This window comes from Narcine bancroftii, chromosome 9 (assembly GCF_036971445.1).
Source record: "Narcine bancroftii isolate sNarBan1 chromosome 9, sNarBan1.hap1, whole genome shotgun sequence".
Classification (NCBI taxonomy): Eukaryota; Metazoa; Chordata; class Chondrichthyes; order Torpediniformes; family Narcinidae; genus Narcine; species Narcine bancroftii.
The window spans coordinates 45,388,946-45,414,103 of record NC_091477.1 but is presented as its reverse complement, the minus strand read 5'-3'; the positions used below and the strand labels follow the sequence as shown (position 1 = coordinate 45,414,103).

General features: G+C 37.2%; 1 protein-coding gene and 1 long non-coding RNA gene across 12 annotated transcripts in view; one reads left to right on the top strand and one right to left on the bottom strand.

Moving 5' to 3' along the window:
* The window catches only part of LOC138743487 (F-box/WD repeat-containing protein 11), a 175,656-nt gene extending 167,884 nt beyond the window's left edge, over positions 1-7,772 (bottom strand). For all 9 annotated transcript variants that reach the window (XR_011344925.1, XM_069898935.1, XM_069898937.1 and 6 more), the window contains exon 1: positions 7,635-7,772. Coding sequence is in view for 8 of the 9 variants with exons in the window: in XM_069898935.1 (XP_069755036.1) it covers positions 7,635-7,679 (45 nt within the window). In the remaining variant the exon portion in view is untranslated. The remainder of the gene's footprint in view (positions 1-7,634) is intronic.
* Positions 7,773-7,831: 59 nt separating this feature from the next.
* Positions 7,832-24,967, top strand: LOC138743486 (uncharacterized). Of its 3 annotated transcripts, none has more exons than XR_011344923.1 (3): positions 7,832-7,887; positions 22,156-22,202; positions 24,640-24,967. It is a non-coding gene; the product is annotated as an uncharacterized lncRNA (long non-coding RNA). The 3 variants fall into 3 exon arrangements; XR_011344924.1 differs by having other exon boundaries at positions 7,865-7,948; positions 24,738-24,967; XR_011344922.1 differs by having other exon boundaries at positions 7,865-7,948.
* The last annotated feature ends 191 nt before the right edge of the window (positions 24,968-25,158 follow it).

Genomic DNA, 25,158 nt, shown 5'->3' with positions numbered 1-25,158 from the left:
CCCAACTCTGCATCCTATCTATACCCTGTTGTAACCTACAACAACCTTTTTCACAATCCACAACATTTCTTCACTTCGTGTCATACCCCTCCACTTTTTCACCCATCATTTATAAAAAATAACAAAGGGCAGGGATCTCAGAACAGATCCTTGCAGAACACTACTCGTCACTGACCTCCTTCCGTTGGCAAGTTAATTCCAAATCCACAAAGCCAAGGTTTCATGGATCCCATACCTCATAACTTTCTGAATAAGCCTACTATGAGGCCCTTGTCAAACTCCTTACCAAATTCCAAATACATCACATCCATTGCCTTACCTTTGTCAATTTCTTTTGTCACCTCCTTGAAAAATTCATTTAGGCTCATGAGGCATGACCTGCCCTTTAAAGCTATATTGAGTATCCCTGAGAAAACAATGCTTGTGAACCGTGTCCCTAATAATCCTCTCCAATAGTTTGCCACCACTGACAAGACTCACTGATCTATAATTCCTAGGATTCTCACCATTACCTTTCTTGAACAACATTTGCCATCCTCCAACTCTAGAGTACCATGCCTGTGACCAGGGAGGACATAAAGATCATTGTCCACACGCCAGCAATTTATCCTTCAATTCCTGTAGATACTTGCGAAATTATCCAATCCAGTTCTGGGGATTTCTCTATCCTAATGTTTTTCAAAAGCTCAAAGTAAAAGGAAGACATTTAAAATCATAATTAGAGTCAGAGAACGGCTTCATGATAGAGAAATCATATCTGAAGTTCTTAGAAGTTTTTGACAATGTCTGAATTAAAGAGAATGAAAGGGAACCAGGAGATTTATTGAATTTGTATTATCAGATGTTGGATAAGATGCATCCCAACAGTTTAACAAACAACAATGATGTTGGATGATATTGCTACAGATAGATAACTGGCTAACAAAAAAAAACAAACATGCATATGGCACAAAATTAGAATCAAAGGCATGGGAGGATAGAAAATGTCTACAAAGACATTAATAGAAGAGTGCATAGGAAGTTGGCACAGGAAAGTCTGCAGATGTTGTGATTTTAGTGCCATACACAGAAGTGCTGGAGACACATGGTGCAAGTCTGACTTACACTGTATGTACGTTGCAAGGGCATAATTATCACAAGAACAATTGCAAAATAGTTCCAACATGACTCAGTCAAGTTACATGGCTTGTGCACTTGATGTCTAGAAGTTTCGTAATGGCAACCCAGCATTTCCTTGGGTGGAGTACATCTGGAACACAAATCAATTTTCCTTCTAGAGCAACATCAAAGATCTTTTAAAAGGAAGTTAACTGTGATTTTAATAATTGATCATTTTACCTCAGAGATAAAGGGAGCCTAAGTATTTGCAAATTGAAGTTTCAATTGCATGGAGACAAACAAGATCAATTTTGTCCTCCTCCCATTCATTCTCTTTCTTAAACTCCTTTTTTATCTCTCAAAACCACCCACTTCTTGCCACTCATTGCTGACCTCATGGAGTTGTGACATTACTTAAGACGTAATAAAGAGCAGAAGATTCATTAGTAGGGTTGTGGGGCATTTAAACTGGCAAGCATATTGCTGAAAAGAAGATGCAAAGTAGAAGATGACAGAAAGAGGGCTGCAGTTGACACCACAATAGAAAAACACATCTAAATGCAAAAAGTGTAGCGGATACAACCATTTACTGTCAATGGCCATGTGAAAAAACGCTATAGAAGTAATGAGCAAAAAATATCTCTGAAGGACAAGACATATCATTTAATACTTGGAGTTCAGAAAATATAGGGAAGGTTTAAAAAAAAGGCTGCTGGATAGCAAGCAATATAGGTTAAAATGGTGTATTGCTTGAGTGTTGTAAGAGCATCCTTAAAATGGGGAGGGGGAAGGTAGGAGTCAGAACCAATGGTTGAATGCAAAAACCATGAAAGGAATTGGGGATATTCTACCAGTACAAAAACATGACTGGCAGATTTTTAAAAAAACATTTTTGCAATGTATTTATGAGAACTTCCTTGTTTATCGTGCTTTTGAGGATTGGATAATTTTGCAAGTATCTACAGGAAGTGAAGGAATAAATTGCTGGCATGTTGACAATGATCTTTGTGCCCTCTCTGGTCACAGGCATGGTACTGTAGAGTTGGTGGATGGCAAATGTTGTCCAATGAGGAAGAAGCTATTACTCCATCTGATCTCAAGGAAAAAAGTTGGTGAAGCATTTGTGGAAGAATGTTATGAAACAGTAAAAATGTGTTGATAAAGATATGGAAATGCTAACGAATATATGAAATTTGACCCATCATTCAACAAGGCCTGGTTGATCTTCAACCATCTTCCAAAGTCTTTAGTCAAAGGAAATCTACTCCCCTGTTGTACTGTTAACACACTCACACATTTTGTAACTTCCAATGAAGTTAATTCTCATTCTTCTATATTCTTGATTCTTCGACTGCAACTCCAGGAAGAGAATTAAAAGGACCAGCCAAGTCAATTTCTCCTCATGAGACAGAGTTGCCATCCAAGGAGCCAGTCTAGTACATCTTTGCTGCACTCTGTGTAATAAGTATATGCTTTCTTGGGCCAGGATGTCAAAATTATACACAAAACCCCAGGTGTGTTTTTACCAAGGCCCTAAATAAAAAGAACACAAATCATGCCCCAATTCACAAATCACTGACAAGCCAGTTGTACAGGAGAAATCCAGATTAATTTATTCTACAGCATGGCTGACAACATCCACCATCTCCCACACACTTCTGAGACTTAACTTGGAACTGAGGCAAGAAATGAAGGGAAAAATACAAAGCTCAAAACCCACTGAGGAGCAACAAATCTGTTTGTTAAGGAAACCAAAAGCTAAGCCAAATTAGATAAGAAAAAGAGTTAAGATACACACAATACAAAAGATACACACAATACAAAACCTAATTACATAATGAAGTCGTGCCAAGTGGCTGCAAAAATTATTCCTGAAGGTACATTAGATAAAATGCAATTTGAGGGAGACACTTACATACATTGCAGTACAAAATTTTGGTTTCATAGAAACAAATTGCAGAATTAGCACCCCTTTCAACCAGAAATACTTGAATACAAGTGACAGGGAAAAACTGGCCAATGCACCAGGTGTCAATTAACAGGCGCACACCAATTTCTATTTTATGTTAAAAATTCACAGGCTCTGAAAAAGTAAAAACTCTTCTCCATAACCATCTTTCCAACAATGAGGGGATGCTATTACAGATTATAAACAAGAACTGTTCAAACAGGAAGGACATTGCATAAAATTTTACCTACATGCATTTAAAATGAAACATATAGGAACAACCACTGACTCTAGAATTGAGAAATCTGAGAGATGACAAGATTGAGACGAAATAGGAACAGGCTTGAAAGTGAGGACAAAGCTCAAACTTATCTGAAAGGCCCATATTGGAAACCATAAATGCAAGGCAAACTATAATAAATACAACAATTGTTTAACCCAAGAATATGGAATTTATCATCACACTCGATTACACTGAACAGCCTATTTCTGCTTCTAGGTCTTATGGTCTTTAACTGAATAACACAGATTAACTTTAAGAGAAGCCAGGCAAGATCACTAGGGATGAAAATAGGAAGGATATTCTCAGATGATGCATGAATAGATGAAAGAGAGCTCAAAAGAAATAACCAGTGGCAAAGTCCAGTTAATCCAGTTTCTATGTTGTTAAATCCTAAATTTGGCTGTGTGCTGGGGAAGACCACAGGTCAGTGTCATTGGGTTCAATTAAACACGAGTTACACATGCAAGATGTGCTGCAAACAGACACAAGTTGGCCATTACTAACAATTCCCATGTTGTAAAGTGCCAATTTTTCTCTTTCTATGGATCTTTTCTACTATTAGATCAAGGGAAACAGTAGTTTCTAGTCTTTCAAGTTTAAAAAAAAGACAGCTTGCATGTTGGCATTTACTGGAAGAGGCCTGGAGTTTGAAAATAGAGAAGTATTATAATCATACAGGCAATTGAAAGGCCACACCTGGAGAACTGTGAACAGTTTTAGTTCCCTTATTTAAAAAGACATGCTAGCATTGGAGGCAGTTCAAAAGAGATTCAGAAATCAATTGGAGACAAACAAAAAAATCTGCAGATGCTTGTGTCGAAGTGCAGTCTCCAACCCGACTCTATCAATATCAACTTCTCCAATTTCCATTAATCCCTTCTCTGTCTCTCTTTTGCTCATTGTTCTCCCTTCCTCCAGCTCCCCACCCTTTCCTTTCCATCAGAATGCTATCTTTCTTCGTCCTCTGCGCTCTTCCTGTCACATTCAGCTTCATACAAGCTACTGCTTCTTTCTTCAGTTTGATCTTAAACAACACCCAAGACAATCCAAAGGTCCAATGTTGCCCCTATTTTCAAACATCCCTTAACCATATAACCATATAACAATTACAGTACGGAAACAGGCCATGTTGGCCCTTCTAGTCCGCACCAAGTTATGTGAAACTCCAACTAGTTCCACCTACCTACTCCCTGCCCATAACCCTCCAACCCTCTCATATCCATGTATTCATCTAACCTCTTCTTAAAAGACAGAATTGATTCTTTGCTCATTTACCCAAAACAGTTTCTCAAGGGGTCTCAGTCCAATGGAACCAAGGCAGTTAAGGAATAAGGCCATGAATAAGGTGACAGCCCTAATAATATTTTATGGAATTGGACAGATTGATCCATTATTAAGACAGACTGCCATATGTAATGAGACCAAACTGCATGCTGTAATAATCTTGGGTGCAATGAACAAACAAATTAATACACCATGTGTTAAGCTGCATTATCATCCTATTTCTAACCACTAACAACATGTGGGGTAGGTAGCAATCCTGAGATCACAATCCTGGAGGTCACGCCCTTCAACCTAGTGCCTAACTCTGAACTCTCTTTGCAGGACCTTATGCTAGACAAAAGTTAGAATTTTGTGTATGTTGCATTCTTAATGTGGTATGTGACAATAATGGAACCTGATGTGTACATGGAGGTGAGGGGGTTGGAGGGATATTGGTGGAGAGCGAGAGGATTGAGCTAGTGGAGTTGTTCAAGTGAACCAGTGCGGGCTCGAAAGGCCGACATGGCCTGTTTCCGCTCTGTAAATGGTTATATGGTTAAGTACAGCAAAATACTAATTCACGTGTAACCAGCCCAATACCACTCCACAAACCAGAGCTACATTCAATGCAATTACTATGCTGTAGCCTCACCCAGCACTTCACAGGGATCGTCCATTTTGTAAATGCCGCAAACCAGAAATGACATCTATGAAATCTGTTCCCAAACAAAATACTCCAGATGGTTTTGCTCTAGCATTATACCCCAACACCATTCTCTTTCCCTCACACGTACTTTCCCAACAAGCATATCTGCTCTGACCAATTGTTGTGTACCCAGAAAAATTATATTCTGATCCATTTACCTGGTTCCTATTCACAGTTCTCACTGGACCATAAACACCATTCCCTTAATCATTACACAGGATCTTCTATCTATTGGATCAGATGGTCTCAACCTACTTTCCCTCTTGCAACCCATCTCACATCAATGCTTCAGCTCACAGCCATTCCGTTTTACCATGCTCAGCATACCAGTGTGTACAGCATTCCCCAACTCACTTCTAATCTAAGCCTGCCAATTGTCTGACCCACCCCTCCAACACACAATTTCACTGGTGTACATAACTCCACCTTGCAACAAACATATTTCAAGCTCTGCCCAATACCCTTATACCCAAAATGCCTGTCTAACCACTCTTCCCTGTACATCCCAATGGCCTATCACATCTAATGTAGATGAGACATATACAAGTAGGATGGAAGAACTTATAAAGATCCTCCTCATATGGTGCAAAGCATTAAAAATCTCATGGGGCTAAAAACAGGCAAATTTCTACACCCGAAAGAATTAAAGGGACTAACTGCAGAGATGCTGAACCCACTGGTTAGTTTTTAAAAACACATTAAATTTCTTGAGGGTGTCAATGGATGTGAAAAGCACAAATATGACTCCCTTGTTAAAGAAACTGGACAATGTGGTTTCAAACAAGACAAATCATGTTTGACAAATTTACCAGAGCTCTTGGAGGTTTTAAGCAGAGAGAGGGATTGTAGTGTATTTGAACTTGCAAAAGTAATTTGACATTGTTCCTAGTAAAAGGCTGGTGTACAAACTAGAAGTTCATAGTTTTAGAAGAAATGTGCAAAAAAACCAATTATCACATAGAAGCAAATGCCTCTTTCCAGGTAGCAGAGAAATCCCAAACTACATCATGGATCAGTTTCCGGTCCTCACTAATATTGATGATCTGGAGAAGGGGGCAAAATGTAGGGTATCAAGCACAGCAAATGGAGTTTAACGTGAGAAAGTGTGAAGTCATGAACTTCAGCAAGAAGAATCAACTGGCAGATTAAATACAAATGGAGAGAGACTGCAACTGAGTGAACCTAATAAGATCTAGGTGGTCTAGCAATGGCATTCTCCATGAGGCCACAACATATTAATGGATTGAAATAATAAAATATTTGTTTCTGTATTTTTATGTAGTCAGTAGAAAAGACATATGGAACAAACCAATGAAACTTAACTGCTTCACAGGGAAGGGGTCACATAAAATTTGAGCAGAGTCCAAAGGGGACCATATCCAAACACAGGTTGAAAATGGCTTAGTGAATAAATCACAAAAAGGTAGAAGGCCAGTGCAGAAGTAATTAGAGGGCAAATGGCATGCATTGCAAAAGGGTTAGCATTCAGAAATGAGGAATAATTGTGCACGGTAATGGCGATGCATACCTGGAGCATCTTGCAGTTTTGTTCAAAGAAAGACAACAGTAGTATTGGAGGCAGTCCACAGGAGATTCAGTATGTTGATTCCCAAGATAAGATGCACTATCACGAACAACTAAAGAAACCAGATCTATTTTCTCTCGAGTTTAGAAGAATGAAAAGCAACCTGATTGAAAGAGTATAGATCCTAAGGGCATCCACTCTTTAAAGGAAGGCACTTTAAAACTGAGATATATAAATATTTTTCCTCAGAGAAAGTAGAGAATCTCTACCAGAGTTATTAAGGCTGGATAATTATGTATTTAAAATGGAAGTAGTTTTTTTTAAAAATCAAGTGATTAAGTGCGATGGGTATTTGGGTACTGAGCTCCGGGTTAGATCAGCTATGATCATATTGAATGGCGCGGAAAGATGTTGAGGGCCAGGAAGACTACTCCTGCTCCCATTAGCCTGTCCAACCAGCCCTCTCTTAACATCCCTCCGGCCTGCCCATTCTATGGCTTCCCTTTCTATAAGCCCCGCTGCTCACCCTGGACACCCAACCCCATGCCCAGGGTTGCACCGCTACGATCACCGACTGTCCCCACTTGGATGCGCTGTAGGATCTTCGCCTGCTTTGTTCCCGATTACCAATGAAGGCGGCTACAGCCTGTGCAAAGAGTCAACAGGGGCTCTTGGAGTGCGAGCCGCAGCCTGCGGCCTGTGCCGGCGCCTGCCCGCCTCAGCCCAGCGCCTGAAGCCGGCGAGGCCCGGGACACCGCTACTCTCACCTCCTCCGCCGCCGCCACCACACCTCGCCGGGATTGCCACTCACCATCAGCTCGATCGTTTTATCCTCGATGATTGCATCCGCCTCCATATCGATCAGAAACTGGGTTAAAATTAATGGGATCAGACTCCCGGACTGTCCGCCTTCCGCTCTGATCCGAACCAAACCGATCGGCGAACTCCTCGCATCTGACGCAATGACGCTGACGTGGACGCCTGTTATTTATAGCATCTGCTGCGTCTGACGTCATGCGTTTCTCAGGCGCTGGCTTGATCTCGGCGGGCGGGCCTTCTGTCAGGTTGGTCGGGGAGGGGAAAAACTGACATTTGGGATATGAACAGGAGCGGCCAGGTGACGAGGTATTTGATGGGGGAGATGGCTGGGGAATGTGGCTTGGTCCAATGAAGGGGGGCTATCCTTGCCTTCCTGGTGATCTCCGGCCATGACTCTGCTGGAGGAACTCAGCCGGTCTTTTCAGCATCTCTATTGCCGACATTTCGGGCCTGAGCCCTTCTTCAAGGAGCCCGAAACGTCTGCAATATTATCTGTCTCCTATAAATGCTGAAAAGGCCGGCTAGGTTTTTTTGGTGACTGACCAGAGTGCCTACTTCAACAATCTGGCCTTGACCATGCAAGGGTGGTCTGGCCATGGGAGCTAACTGTAATCAGAACCTAATCGGGGGCCTGGGAGAGGCTACTGGCATTGTTCTGCCGATGGATTTGGAGAATGGGTGATTCCTCTCCTCCACTTGTTTGAGGGGTCTTTTACAAGTAGGCCCACCCTCTCAAACATACTAGAGAGTGAAGATTTTAGTGAATGAGTTGAAGTGAGGAAACCGCCTGTGCCTGTACACAAGCAACATGTGCATAGTACAACTCAGTTACTAGGCTCATTCAAGCTGCCGTGTAAAATGGGGTTAACCAGACAATTTTCCTGGTTAGTGTCCCACTCACGTGGCAGCATGAAAGGGTCTGACTTGGTCAGTGTGGTCCAAATCCAACTGGGTTCCTGACCTACCTCAGAGGTAGTCAGGGAACCCAGTTAAACTTACCGAGGGTGCATCCACCGGCGGCTTAAAAATGAAAATGGCCAACCTGGTTGCTCCCTATGCATGTGTCACCAGGCCGCATCTACTGAAATGTTCAGTGCTTACATCCTGCTGCTGTTCCTCTAATGACTGCAGCATTTGCCTGACAATGGTACTGCAGCACAGCAGAGTTACTTAGCCAGTATCTGAAGATCGCTCTCATTCCCGTTCTCCATTTGGACTTCGACTCATCACTTCTGGTAGTACTTCCAGTAAGTGCGTGGTGCGTCATTCAACACATCTTCGCGGGAGTGGAATCCCCCTTAAATCGCCCAATCCCCCTGCAGCTTAAAAGGTCCTGGAAGCACCTTTGCCCCACTAATCGCACCTGGGTCCCAGGAGGGCTACCCAGGTGCTGCATCTTAAAAGTGCCTACTGAGTATAGGCAGATGTTGATTCAGGAGTAGTGATGTAGGTTGAGTAATTTCCCCTTCAGCCATAGATTAGCTCATCTAAGGGGATGCAACATGAGATGCAATTAAAGTGCGAAAGATTGAGAAGATGATTGGGTGAAGATGTAGTCTTGCTAGAGCCCTGAGTACATGGAGATTGAGTCTGAAGAGGGAGGGCTTATTGCTTAAACTCACAGCTTTCATGTCATTGCAAATGAAGAATGGAGATGAATTCCTGAGGACAACCAAAATTAAGTATTCTTAATTGTTCCTTTTGATTGACAGATTTCAAAAGTTTTCATGAGGACTATAAAGCCCATAATATTTTTATCTGTATTAATGCAGATGCTATACTAAAGATTATGTCTTTAGTATGGATTCAGCACCAAGATTCAAAGAGCCACTCATGAAAGGCAGTGGTTGTGAAAGATCCTTACAACTTAACCATTCACAGGTATCGGGATGACCGCTCAGTCGTTACTGTAATCAAATTACTCCCTTTTTGAAGATGGTCACTATTATAATGTAGGATGTCAGATAATCTTGTTTTTCACTTGACATACTGTAAAGGCTTTTAAATCACTCTTCATTCTTGGCTTTGAGTGGGTCCTGATAACGCAGAAGATCTGTGCATGTCATGGTTATCAGGAAGATGCATACAGTAATTTCCTGCAGTATTTCCACCTGTGCTTTCTCATTTGTAAAACAATGGTGAGGCTGATTGACATCTGAGAATCAAGTTTAGCCCAATGGCAACAAAGAAACAACAGATGGCCAACCCAGAGGAAGAAGAAGAGGAAGAGTACAGTGAAATAGAAGAAGAAGGGAAAGGCAAGATAAAGGATATACTTGCTCTTATTAAAGGATACATGGAGTCATTTAAAGAATGGCAAACACAGGAATTTAATGATTTAAGAAGAAGAATAAACAACACAGAAGAGAAAATGAATAAAATAGATATGACCTTAACTGAAATGGGAAAGAAAATGGACAAGATGGAAGAGCGGGCAGTAGCAGCAGAAATGGAGGTAGAGGACTTAAAAAAGAAATTAGAGGAATCTAATAAAAAAGCTATAGAGACACAAGAACTGTTAGCTCAGAAAATAGATATAATGGAAAATTATAACAGAAGAAATAACATAAAGATAGTGGGCCTTAAGGAAGATGAAGAAGGCAAGAATATGAGGGAGTTTATAAAAGATTAGATCCCTAGGATCCTAGGATGTCCAGAACTCAGCAAGAAATGGAAATAGAAAGGGCGCATAGAGCATTGGCCTTTAAACCACAACCACAACAAAAACCAAGATCTATTTTAGTAAAATTCCTAAGATATACTACAAGAGAAAAGGTACTGGAGAAGACAATGGAAAAAGTAAGAGAAGGCAACAAGCCACTGGAGTATAAAGGGCAAAAAATCTTCATTTATCCAGATATAAGTTTTGAACTCCTAAAGAAGAGAAAGGAGTTCAATACAGCAAAGGCGATTTTATGGAAGAAAGGGTATAAATTTATACTAAAGCATCCAGCGGTATTGAAAATATTTATTCCAGGACAACAAAACAGACTATTCTCGGATCCAGAAGAAGCACGAAAATTTGCAGAACAATTACAAAATAGACTGAGGGATGAAGACGTGTAATGAGAGTAAAAATGATCACGATTGATATGTATGTGGGTAAAGAGGTATAAGAGTGTATAGGTATAATGTGCATACGTGAATGTATCTGTACTTAGAGGAAAATATAGATAGTATAGACAAGAATTAATAAGGGAAGGTAATGGAATAGAGAGAATAAGGAGGGAATTAAAAGAGTGACCTTTGTTACATATGAAAAGTGAAATCTTTTCTGGGGGGGGCTGGGTGGGGGGGAATAGCGGTCACTGCAAAATCAGTTGACGCTTGCGAGTGAATTCGCAACCCAAATGGAGAGGGGAGATGTGGTTGTCCAACAAGGGATAAAGGACAACTCAGGAGGGGAAGGGGAGATGGGGCTAAAGAAGTTATAAATAGGAGAATAAGGAAAATGTTTGATGTTTTAGGAATGTTGTCTTATAAAGGGTTTAAAATAAGAAAACAGAAATGGAAAAAGAGGAAAGGTAATGATGGAAAAACGGAAAGGGAAGATAAACAAAGTATAAAATGGCTACGTTGAACTATATGACTTTAAATATTAATGGAATACATAACCAAATTAAAAGGAAGAAACTGCTAAATTTACTGAAAAAAGAAAAAATTGATATAGCATTTGTGCAAGAAACACACTTAACTGAATTGGAGCACAAGAAATTAAAGAGAGATTGGGTAGGACATGTAACAGCAGCATCGTATAATTCAAAAGCAAGAGGAGTGGCTATATTAATTAGTAAAAATGTGCCATTTAAAATAGAAGAGGAAATAATAGATCCAGCAGGGAGATATGTAATGATAAAATGTCAGATATATTCGGAGTTTTGGAATCTACTTAATGTATATTCACCTAACGAAGAAGATCAAAAGTTTATGCAAGATATCTTTTTGAAGGTAGCTAATACGCAAGGGAACATACTAATAGGAGGGGATTTCAACCTGAATTTGGATTCAAATATGGATAAAACTGGGAAAAAAATTAACAGAAAGAACAAAGTAACCAAATTTATAATTAAATCAATGTAAGAAATGCAACTTTTGGATATATGGAGGAAACAACACCCAAAAGAAAAGGAATATTCATATTACTCGGCTAGACATAAAACATACTCAAGAATAGACCTATTTTTGTTATCAGCTAGTATGCAAGATAGAGTAAGAAAAACAGAATATAAAGCTAGAATATTATCGGACCATTCACCCTTGATATTGACAATAGAGTTAGAGGACATCCCTCCAAGAATGTATAGATGGAGATTAAACTCCATGCTACTTAAAAGGCAGGCTTTTAGAGAATTCATTGAAAGACAAATTAAAATGTATTTTGAAATAAATACGGAATCAGTGAAAGATAAGTTTATACTATGGGATGCAATGAAAGCATTCATTAGAGGGCAAATAATAAGTTATGTAACCAAGATGAAGAAAGACTATAATCAGGAAACAGAGCAGTTGGAAAGGGAAATAGTAAATATAGAAAAAGAATTAGCAATGAAGGAAGATACAACTAAAAGAAGAGAATTGGCGGATAAAAAAATAAAATATGAAACATTACAAACATATAAGGTAGAGAAGAATATAATGAAGACAAAACAGAAATATTACGAACCGGGTGAAAAAACGCACAAAATCCTAGCATGGCAGCTTAAGACAGAACAAGCTAAGAAAATGGTATTGGCATCAAGGAAAAAAGACAAACAAATTACATATAATCCAAAAGAAATTAAGGAAAACTTTAGAGAATTCTATGAACAATTATACCAAACTGAAAATGAAGGGAAAGAAGGGAAAATAGATGAATTTTTGATTAAAATTGAACTACCAAAACTACAAATAGAGGAACAAAATAAATTAACAGAACCATTTGGAACAGTAGAAATACAAGAGATAATAAAAAAATTACCAAATAATAAGACACCAGGAGAGGATGGATTTCCAATAGAATTCTACAAAACATTTAAAGACTTATTAATTCCGCCCCTCCTGGATGTAATCAACCAGATTGATGAAACACAAAGCTTACCAGATTCATGTAGAACAGCAATAATTACAGTAATACTAAAATAAGGGAAAGATCCACTCTCACCAGCATCATATAGACCAATATCTTTACTAAATACAGATTATAAGATAATAGCTAAACTATTAGCAAACAGATTAGCAGAGCAGGTACCGAAAATGGTAAATTTAGACCAAACTGGATTTATCAAAAAAAGACGCACAACAGACAATATTTGTAAATTTATTAACTTAATTCATGCAGTAGAAGGAAATAAAGCACCTGCAGTAGCAGTTGCTTTAGACGCAGAGAAGGCCTTCGACAGAGTAGAATGGAATTATTTGTTCAAAGTATTGCAAAAATTCAGTTTACCGGAGAAGTATATTAATTGGATTAGAGCATTATATAAGGGACCGTTAGCGAAAGTGACAGTAAATGGACATGTATCAAAGCAATTTAACTTAAGCAGGTCAACGCGGCAGGGATGCTCACTATCACCTTTATTGTTTGCGTTAGCTATAGAACCACTAGCAGAATTGATAAGAATAGATAATAATATAAAAGGAATAAAAATAAAAGACAAGGAATATAAAATCAGTCTATTTGCGGATGTTATAGTGTACTTAACAGAACCAGAACTATCAATAAAAGAATTATATCAGAAATTGAAGGAATATGGAGAAGTGTCGGGTTACAAGATAAACGTAAATAAAAGTGAAGCAATGCCTATGAATAATGCGGATTTCTCAAAATTTAAGAAGGAATCTCCATTTAGATGGCAAATGCAGGCAATAAGATACCTAGGTGTACAAATAAACAAAAATCTCGGCCAATTATATAAACTCAATTATTATCCACTAATGAAAAAATTACAGGACGATTTAGAGCATTGGAAAGATTTACCACTAACACTAATAGGAAGGATAAACTGTATTAAAATGAAAATTTTTCCAAGGATATTATACTTATTTCAGGCATTGCCAATACAACTGACAGAAAAATTCTTCAAAGAGTTAAAGAAAATAATAAGGAAATTTTTATGGAGAGGGGGGAAACCGAGGATAGCACTAGATAAATTAACAGAATGGTATAAACAAGGAGGCTTACAATTGCCAAACTTTAAAAATTATTATAGAGCCGCACAATTAAGATACCTATCAGATTTTTATCAAACAAGGGAAAAACCAGAGGACGAGATTAGAATTAGATAAAATAGGGGAAAAGATACCTGAACACATATTACATAAATAGGATGAAAAATTGGTACAACATAGAACTTCTCCAGTGTTACATCATCTCCTCAATATTTGGAAGAAGATTCATGTAGAAAGAAATAAAACAAATTATCAATTACCAAAACTAATATTAACGCAAAATAAGTTACTCCCTTTTACAATAGATAACCTTTCCTTTAGAGAATGGGAAAAAAAAGGGATTAAAAGAATAGAAAATTGTTTTTCAGGAAGTAGATTCTTATCCTTTGAACAAATGAGAGATAAGTACAATATAACTGGAGATACAGCGCTGGCATATTACCAATTGAGATCATACTTGAAGGATAAATTAGGAAGCAGTTTGAGTTTGCCAGAGGGAAGTAACCTTGAATATGTGATTACAGATACAATGTTAATCAAAAGATTTATAACAAAAAGTATATTAAACTGAAAGAAAAGGAGAATGAGGACACAAATGGTAAAACTAAACAAAAATGGGAACAAGATTTAAATATAAAGATAAAAAAGGAAACATGGGAGAAATTATGTTCTGGAACGATGAGAAATACAATAAATACGAGGCTACGTATGATACAATATAACTGGTTACACAGACTATACATTACACCTCAAAAGTTAAATAAATGGGACCCAACAGTATCTGATAGATGTTTTCGATGTAAAAAAGAAATGGGAACAACAATTCATGCAATCTGGACATGTGAGAAAGTAGAAAAATTTTGGGAAGATCTCAATCAGATATTAAATAAAATAACAGAAAACAATATACCAAAGAATCCAGAGATCTTTCTCCTAAGTAACATAAAAAACAAAGGATTTGGAATTGATTTGGAGGATGCACAAAAAAGATTTGTTAAGATAGCTCTAGCCGTAGCAAAAAAATGTATTATGTCAACCTGGAAATTGGAAGATAATCTGAAAATACAACAATGGTATATAGAAATGAATAAATGTATACCATTAGAAAAAATCACATATAGTTTAAGAAATAATATTGAAATATTTGAACAAATATGGGAGCCTTACATTAAATACAATAGCGAAAACCTACCGGGGACAATCATTACCTAAGTTGATGGAAGGAGAAAGAAAGAAAAGAATGGACTCAGTAGAATTTCTGGTGTATTTTTGTTGAATGACAACATTGTCTGACTGGTTTAATGTAACCTAGATTGTATACCTAAAATGGATGGGAGGGGGGGTGGTGGGGGGGTGGCTTGGGAGGAGGGAGGGGGGGGAGAAAAAGTCACTGTATATGTGTGAAAAAGAAAAAGTGTGTATCATGGCTAATGTGATTTATGGTGTGAAAAATAAAAAATTTAAAAAAAAGTTTAGCCCAATGTGGGTTGTATAAAGGAAAGGGATGAGCCTATACAGGATGGAGATTGAAAACTTGGCTGAAAGGTGCACCATTAACAACTTTGCACTCAATGTCACCAATTTGTTGACTTCAGGAAAGGAAAGCCAGAGGTATTCAATCTAGTGGTCGTTGGGGGATCAGAGGTGGAGAGGGTGAGTTCTTCGGAGTCACTATCTCAGAGGGTCTTTCCTGGACCCAATACACTAAAGGTATCATAAAGAAAGCACGTCAGCGCCTCTACTTCCTGGGAAGTTTGTGGAGGTTTGGTATGACTCCAGAAACCCTGGCAAATTTCTGCAGAGGTGTGATAGAAAGTGTGCTGACCGGCTGCATCACTGTCTGGTATGTGAACACCAATACCCCTGGGCATAAGGCCCTCCAAAGGTGGACACAACCCAGGACATCACAGGCAAAACCCTTCCCATTATTGAATACATCTACAGGGAACACTGTTGTTGGAGGGCAGCAGCACTCGGCTCTGTTCTCGCTGCAGCCATCAGGAAAGAGGTCTTGATCCCACAAGACTCGCACCACCAAGTTCAGGAACAGTTGCTACCCCTCCACCATCAAAATCCTTAATGACAAACTCAGTCAGAGACTCATTTAAGAACTCGAGCACTTTATTGATTTTCTTTTTGTTCTCTCTGCATTAATTATCTGTTTTAAATTCTGTTTATTTACATGTTTACCTGTTTATTGTGTATTTTTTGCACTATCAATTAGTGGTAATTCTGCCGTGCCCACAGGAAAAAGGAATCTCAGATTTCTGTGACATCATGTACGTACTCTGACAATAAATCTGAAATCTGAATATGATTTGGAGCAAAATCCAGGAAGAAGTATTTGAGCCACGCAGCAAGAGACAAATTCCTCAAACTGCATTACAGAACAATCAATGGCATTTTCCTGGAGAGTGCAAATACTGAACTTGTCAGATTCAAGATTCCTTTAGTTTGTCAAATAATATTACGCATGTAACAGAACGTGTAACATTATACAAAATTGCCTGCATGCTGCAAGGCAGAAAATTGTGTCACTCGGCACAACTTACAGTAAGAGAGAAAGAGAAGAAAAAGAGTCCCTGAATGACCATGGATTCATTCTGGCACTCCTGTAGTCTCTGCAGCCACACAGACTCCTGTCTGATTAACAGGAGCTCCAGATCCAAACCTCCAACACAATTAGGAAATCTTCAGCACCCTCTTGGATCCCCGTTCCAATACCTGGTTCCAATTACCTAGTTTCCCGCAGCCCATGTGGGTCCACTGACCGCAAGTTGCCTGCAGCCTGTGTGGGTCTTTCAGCCGTTAATCTTCCTCGCTGATCTAATTATCTCAGAACAGGAGCACTGGATGCAGTAGATGACTTCCGCATATTCATGTATCACTTGCCTGAATTAAAAGGCTGGGGAGAAGGAAAAAAGGGCAGGTGGAAGAGCACACATCAACATACAAAAGGTGATGGATAGGAGGACAGGAGAGGAAAGGTGAGAATTATTGGGGATGGCTGCAATACTTCCAGTCACCTTGATTCCAGAACTGAAATTCCTTCCCTAAATCTCTGTGGTTATATACATTTTTCTCTTTAAGATTCATTAACCTCAATCAAATCTTCAAAATATGGGCATTGTCACAATCTGTCCAGTCGGGAAATGAGTGGAATTAAGGAAATAGGACATGACATAGACAATGTGCTTATCTAGTTTTCTTTTTAGCTTTCTTTTTATTCCTTACTTTTTTTCCCCCTAGGTTTCTGTAGAGCTCATGGACTCCACTAATATTTGTATCTATATAATTTATATGATTTCATGTATTGGGGTAGGGGGTGGGAATAAATACAGACTCTGTATGTTATATAAATGTTGAAAGGAGATATCCAACCGGCAGGAGTATTCATGGATATCTTTAACATCTCCTTGCTGCAAGCTGAAGTTCTCACCTGTTTTAAGAATTTCGCCATTATTCTGGTGCCAAAGAAAAGCAAAACAACTTGTTTTTATAAGTATTGCCTAGTGGCTCTGACATCCATCTTCACAAAATGTTTTGAGAGGTTGGTCATGAACCACCTCGATCCTCGATTCCAGCCTCAATCCACTACAATATGCCTTCTGTCACAACGGGTCCATGGCAGACACCATCTCCCTGAACCTGCCTTCTCTCCTGCGATACCTGGATACGTCCAACTTCTATTTTTTGATCACAACTCTACCTTCATATTCCCAAATAAACAACCCAAACTCTTTGACCTTGATATCAGCATTCCCCTCTTCAACTGGATCTCTCACTTCCTGACCTGCAGACCACAAGCAGCAAGGATTGGTGACACTACCTCCTCCAACATAATCCTTAACACCAGTGCACTGTCAAGCCGTATATATACTCAGTGCCTTACTATACTCCTCAAATTCATGACTGTGGTCAAATACGGATTCAAATCCATTTCCAAGTTTACAGATGAAATTGTCATCAGAGGCCAATTCTAAACAATGATGAGCTAGAAGTTAGAGCCTGATGTTAATTTTTCCAAAGCCTCTCTTGATTTTTTTTTATCCTTCAATAAAAACTTTCTTATTAATTTATTCAGTTTCAAAAAAAATTCCCGTCAAGGGGATCGGTAGCGTTTGGAACACATATTGTATCTGTGGAAATATATTAATCTTGATCCAGTTTATTCTCCCTATTAAAGTTAATGATAAGTCTTTCAATTTCTCTAAATTTTCTTGTATTTATTATATTAACAGTTGATAGTTTATACAAATAATTTAAATTATTATCTATCCTGATGCCAAGGTAACATATAGCTTGTGATTGCCATTTCAAAGGGGATTCCTTTTTACATTTTGTATAATCGACTTTATTCATTGGCATCACTTCACTTTTATTGATATTAACCTTGTATATTGATATCTCTCCATATTCTTTCAATTTTATATGTAACCTTTTTATTGATTTATCTGGGTCTGTTAAATATACTATAATGTCATCTGCAAACAAGCTAATTTTAAATTCTTCCTCTTTTACTTTTATTCCCTTTATCCTAGGTTCCCTTCTTATCAGTTCTGCCAATGGTTCTATAGCCAAAGCAAACAGGGAAGGTGATAATGGTCATCCCTGTCTGGTGGACCTACTCAATTTAAAGTGGTCTGAAATGTACCCATTTATTACTACTTTTGCCAAAGGCCCATTATACAATGCTCTAATCCAATTAATAAATTTTTCTGGTAATTTGAATTTCTGTAGTACTTTAAATAGATAATTCCATTCCACCCTATCGAAAGCTTTCTCTGCATCTAGAGTAACTGCACAGTTGGTGTTTTATTTACTTGCGTTGTGTGGATTAAATTAATAAATTTACAGACATTATCTGACGCTCTTCTATTTTTAACAAATCCTGTCTAATCTAGCTTCACTAATTTCGGTACACAATCTGTCAATCTATTCACTAGTAATTTTGCAATTAATTTATAATCTGTATTTAGCAAAGATATTGGTCTATATGACGCTGGTGACAGCGGATCTTTTCCCTTTTTTGGAATTATTGTAATTATTGCTGTTTTATATGAGTCAGGCAAATTCTGGGTCTCTTCAATCTGTTTCATTACTTCTAAAAGGGACGTAATTAAATACTTCAGAAAACTCTGTGGGGAATCCATCTTTGCTTGGCGTTTTATCATTCAGTATTGTCATTAATGTATCCTGTATTTCTGCAATTGTCAGGAGTTTTAGTAATTTATTTTGATCTTCCAATTGTAATTGGGGTAATTCAATGTTTGATAATAATTCATCTATTTCGTCGTTTTTCCCTGAATTTTTGGTTTGATAAAATTGCTTATAGAATTTTTTAAAAATTTCCATTAATCTCTATTGGGTTATATGAAATCTGTTTATCCTCCTTCCTTGTTGCTAAGATTTTTATTTTTGCTTTTTCTGTTTTTAGCTGCCAAGCCAATTTTTTATGGATTTTCTCTCCGAATTCATATCTTTGCTTTGTTTTCATAATGTTTTTCTCCACTTTGTATATTTGTAATGTATCATATTTTATTTTTTTCTCTGCCAATTCTCTCTCTTTCTCTATATCTTCCCTTCTCATTAAATCTTTTTCCAACTGTTCTATTTCCTGACTGTATTCTTCTTCAATTTTAGTCATGTAACTAATTATTTCTCCTCTAATAAAGGCCTTCATTGCACCCCATAATATAAATGTATCTGTTACCAAATTTGTATTTGTCTCAAAATATGTTCAATGTATTCCCAAAAGTCTTGCCTTTTTAACAATAAGGTTTAGCCTCCATCTGTATGTTTTCAGTGGAATATCCTCCAAATCAATTGTCAATAACAAGGGTGAGTGGTCAGATAATAGTCTTGCCTTATATTCGGTCTTTCAAACTCTCCCCTGAAACTGAGCCAACAAGAACATATCGATCCTAAAACAGGTTCTGAGTTTGTTTGAATAATATGAATCATCTCTTTATTTTGGGTGTTGTTTTCTCCATATATCAATCATCTTCAAACCATGCATTGAGTTTACTGTAAATTTGGCTACTTTATTATTTAGTTGTCTTCCTAGTTTTATCTATCAATGGGTATAGGTTAAAATTAAAGTGTTCCCCCCCCCCTCATAAAATGTGTCCCAGTGTGTCTGCTATCTTTAAAATGATGTCCTGCATAAATTCCTAGTTATCTTCATTAGGTGCATAGATATTTAGCAAGTTCCAAACTTCTGAATAAATATGGCACTTCATCATTACGTATCTACCCAATGGGTCTGATATTACTTCATTTATCTTAATTGGCAGATTCTTATTAACTAATATAGCAACTCCCTGGCTTTTGAGTTGTACTATGATGCCATTACATGACCTACCCAGTCTCTCTTCAACTTGGGGTGTTCTAACTCAGTTAAGTGTGTTTCTTGTATAAGTGCTATATCTGTTCTTTCTTTAAGTAGTGCAGTAACTTTCTTTTAATTTGATGTGGAGTCCATTAATATTAATAGTCATATAGTTCAATGTACTCATCCATTTTCAGCTCTCTCCCACTTCAACTCCTCCATCTTTCTTCTTCCAAAATCAGTCTTTAAATTGTTCTTAATCTTTACTATACGGAACAACACAACTAATAAGAAAATAACAAAAGTTGCCACCTCGTAAGACAACCACACCTCCCCTTTCTACCTAGGTTGCGATATTAACTGCAAACATCAACAGTTTTCACTGTGGGTAGATATCTTCCCCCTTTCCCAGCCCTCCCCAGAGAAAACACTATATATTGTTCTTATAAATATAAAGTTTTTTTTAAAATCTTAACTGTGTGTACTAAAACTATTAACATTCCAACTTATTTATATACATTATCTTAACAGTCCTTTAATATTTCTTTTACTCTTCTTGCTTATTTTGTAATAAGTCTGCAAAGTGATGAGCTTCTGTGTCTGAAAAGTCTATTTTGTCCACCAGGAATAAATACTTTAACATTGCTGGATGCCACAACACAAAGTTATAGTACATTTTTTGCTAAATTGAACTCCTGTCATTTCTTTAAAAGTTCAAAACTGATGTCTATATAAAAGAATATTTTTTCCCCATTATACTCCAGTAGTTCCTTATTTTTTCCCCCCCACTTTTCATTGCCAGTTCCAATATTTTCTCCCTCGTACATTGAAATATCAAGTACAGTTTCCAATTTCACTGCAGCTTCGGCACCAATGCTCTGTGGGCTCTTTCAATTTCTATTTCTTATTGGAGTTTTTCCACTCAAGATCTGCAGGATCTATTTTTTACAAATCCTTTTGTATCTGCACCTTCTTCCACACCCACTAGACACTACTCCATCACATGACCTCCAGAGGTTCTAACAGTGTATATGAAGAATAAGCATCTTCATCCAATTGGGCTCTGACAGGGTAAATGCTCCTGTATTTCCAGAGCTTGGTGGGATTGGAAATTCTACATGCCACTGATAAGCACGACAGGACACAGTCTAACTTTTTATTTCAGAATCAGAATTTATTGTCCTGAAATTTGGTGTGCTGTAGCAGTATCATCATGCAAACATACATATATAATCTAACATTACAATAAAAAGTTAAAATTATAATGCATAAAAGGCTTTGTTTTTTTTTAAACTTTTTTCAGATGAGTATGGGGTTTTAGTATGTGAATTTTTTTCTTCCGTGTATGGGAAGATGAAGATACTATTATTTTCTCATTGGCTGTATATTATAATCTTGTGTATCCTTTCCCTGTGCATTGAAAGATTATTTTATAATCTAATGGCAGCGGGGAAGAAGCTGTCCTTGTATCACTGAACACCAACAAAATGTAAAACACTTCATGAGCTTTACATTTTAACAAAACTGAAAGTTTTTTTTCCCCAAAAAAACTCACCATAAATTTGTACTTGCAAATGGAATAATCTCCAAATCCAAACACAAATAATTGACATTCAGGTCATAAATCAACTCTCCAATCTGTTAACCCCTCTCCCAGTCTCTTTCCAAAAAACCCTTCTCCTCCTATCGTTCCCACCCACTTCCCTTCCTTTTAATCAGATTACTTCTGTCTACCCTTAACCCTCTGCTCTCTTCCCCATCACTTCTCAGCTTCTCTTCTATCCTACTGTATTTACCTCCTTACCAATGTTCCTTTCCCTTTTCCAGCTTTTTATTCAGGCATCTATCAGTTCACCTTAATTCTGGGAAAAGGGCTCATGCCCAAAATATTGCCTTCAACTTCCTATGGATGCTACATAACCTGCTGAGTTTCTCCATCTAGAAATGAATCAGTGCTTAGTTTGTATTTAATGGCTGTTCTTATTAATTTACTTTGCATGTAAATTACAGTATTTCAAATCTTTTTTCTTCTAAGTTTGCAATCCCCATGATGGAAGTAAAAACAATGCTGGAGAAATTCAGGTCAGTATACTTCTTGCCTTCAAAAACATTGGTCATCACCAGCAACATATAGAGCAATATCTACTTAACTCAGATTATAAAATAGCAAAACTATTAGCAAACAGATTGGCCGACTGTATCAAAAATAGTAAAACTAGATCAAACTGGGTTTATTAAGAAAGGACAAACAACAGACAATATCTGCAAGTTCATTAACTTAATCCATGCAGTACAAGGAAATAAGACACCAACAGTGGCGGTTACTTTAGGTGCAAAGAAAGCCTTTGACAGAGTAGAATGGAATTATTTATTCAAAGTACTACAGAGGTTCAACCTACCAGAGAAATATATTCATTGGATTAAAGCATTATATAAGGGACCATTGGTGAAGGTGACAGTAAATGGATATGGATATATAAATTTGGTTCAATTTTATATATATATATATATATATATTTATATAAAATCGAACCAAATTAAATTAAGCAGGTCAACTAGGCAGGGATGTCCACCATCTCCCTCATTGTTCACTTTAACTATAGAACCCTTGGCAGAACTGATAAGAACAGAAAATAAAATAAAAGAGAAGGAATATAAAATCAGTCTATTTGCAGATGATATAGTATACTTAACAGAATCAGAATTATCATTAAAAGAATTACAGAAGATTTTGTAGGAATATGGAGAAATATCAGGGTATAAGATCAATGCAAATAATGTGAAGCGATGCTAATGAATAATGCAGATTTCACAAAGTTTAAGTGTCACCATTTAAATGGCAAACACAAGTAATCTGATACCTAGGTATTAGCCATTTAAGAAATTACAAGATGACTTAAAACATTTACCACTAACACTGATAGGAAGGGTAAATTGCATTAAAATGAACATCTTCCCAAGGATACAATACCCATTTCAATCGTTACCAATTCCCTTAACAGAGAAATTCTTCAATGAGCCAAAGAAAATAATAAGGAAATTCTTATGGAAAGGGGGAAACCGAGGATAGTGCTAGATAAATTAACAGAATGGTACAAAGGGGGCTTACAGCTACCAAACTTCAAGAATTATAATAGAGCAGCACAATTAAGATATCTATTTTTATCAAACAAGGGGAAAAAAACTAGATTGGATCAGGATAGTTAGATAAAATAGGGGAGAAGGTACCTGAACATATACTTTATAAGTGGGATGAAAAACTGGTGCAATATAGTTCACCAGTACTGCACCATCTGCTCAACATTTGGAAGATTCATGTAGAAAGGAAAAAACAAATTACCAACTACCAAATTACTGACACAAAATCAACTAATCTCTTTCACAATAGGGATTCTCCTTTAGAGAATGGGAGAGAAAAGGGATCAAAATAGAAAGTTGTTTTTTTTAGGAAATAATTTATTATCTTTTGAACAAATGAAGTACAAATATGGTATAACTCACAGTACAGTGTTTGCATACCAACTGAAAACCTACTTAAAAGATAAATTGGGAAGCAGGCTGAGGTTACCATAAAGAAGCAGCTTTGAATATGTGATTACAGACATAATAATTAAAAGATTTATAACAAACATGGACATCAAGCTGCAAGAGAAAGAGAACTATGAATTAAGCTGTAAACCCAAAAAGGTGGAACAAGATCAAAACATAAAGATAATGAAACATGGGAAAAGCTATGCTCCGGAACTGAGAAATACAATAAACACGATACAACACAATTGGTTATATAGGCTATATATCACATCCCAAAAGTTAAATAAATGGGAACCAACAGTATCAGATAGATGTTTTCGCTGTAAGAAACGGAAACAGTACATGCAATTTGGGCATGTGAGAAAGTGGAAAAGTTTTGGGAAGATCGAAATCAGGTATTAAATAAAAATCACAAAAAGCAACATACCAAAAAATCCAGAGATCTTTCTTCTAAGTAATATAATTAGGACTCAAGTTGGATGAAGCACAAAAGATTTATTATGATAGCCTTAGCTGTAGCAGAAAAATATATGTCAACCTGGAAATCAGAAGATAGCCTGAGAGTACAGCAATGGTACATAGAAATGAATAAATGTATTCCATTGGAAAAAAGTTGCAGTATTCAAACAAATTTGGGAACCGTACATGGAACACAACAGAGGGCTTACCACAGACCTCCACCCCCTAAAATGATAGAATGAGAAGATGAAATGAACTAACCCAGTGTGTAAAAGTAGATGACATAATTTTCTTGTTTATTTTCATTGTGTGATGACATTGTTTAATGGGTTTATTGTAATGTATATGTTGAGTGGGTGGGAAGGAGGGAAGAAAAGGACACTATATTCAAGAGGGAAATGTTTGTGTATTTTGGTTAATATGGTTCATAGTGTGAAAAATAAATTAAAATAAGAAAATTACCTTAAAATGTTCCTATCACATACCACTAGATATAACCTGTATTTGTGATTTCCTGTCCCATTTTAAGTCTACTTCAATTATACAAAACCATCAAGTGCAAAATGTCACTGAAAATTCATTTTCTGCATTCACACTTGGACTTCTTCCCCGCTGATCTTGGTGCAGTCAGTGACGAACACCGTGAAATATTTCACCAGGACATTGTGACCATGGAAAACTCAATGCTGGCCGACTTGCTGGACATCAGATACTGAGTTCAAACAAAAATCAGTGGCAAATCATACTTGGGTCAGTTGAACTAATGCAATGTGTCAGCATCATTGTGTGACTAAACATGCCAAATTCAAAAATTAATTTAATGCTTCTACAAAAATAAATAAAAACAATTAAAAACATTGGTCATCTTTGGTACCTGCTGAGTGTCTAATTTTATTTATCCCACCACCTGTGATTCCTCTTGTTCTGCAGGTTTATAAACCTCTGCTTGCATCACTAGTCACCTTTGGAATCAACTACAGATCCACCATTTGGCATCACTTTTTTTAAGGCTTTATGGAAATCCATATTATGAATGAAGCTTCTGCAC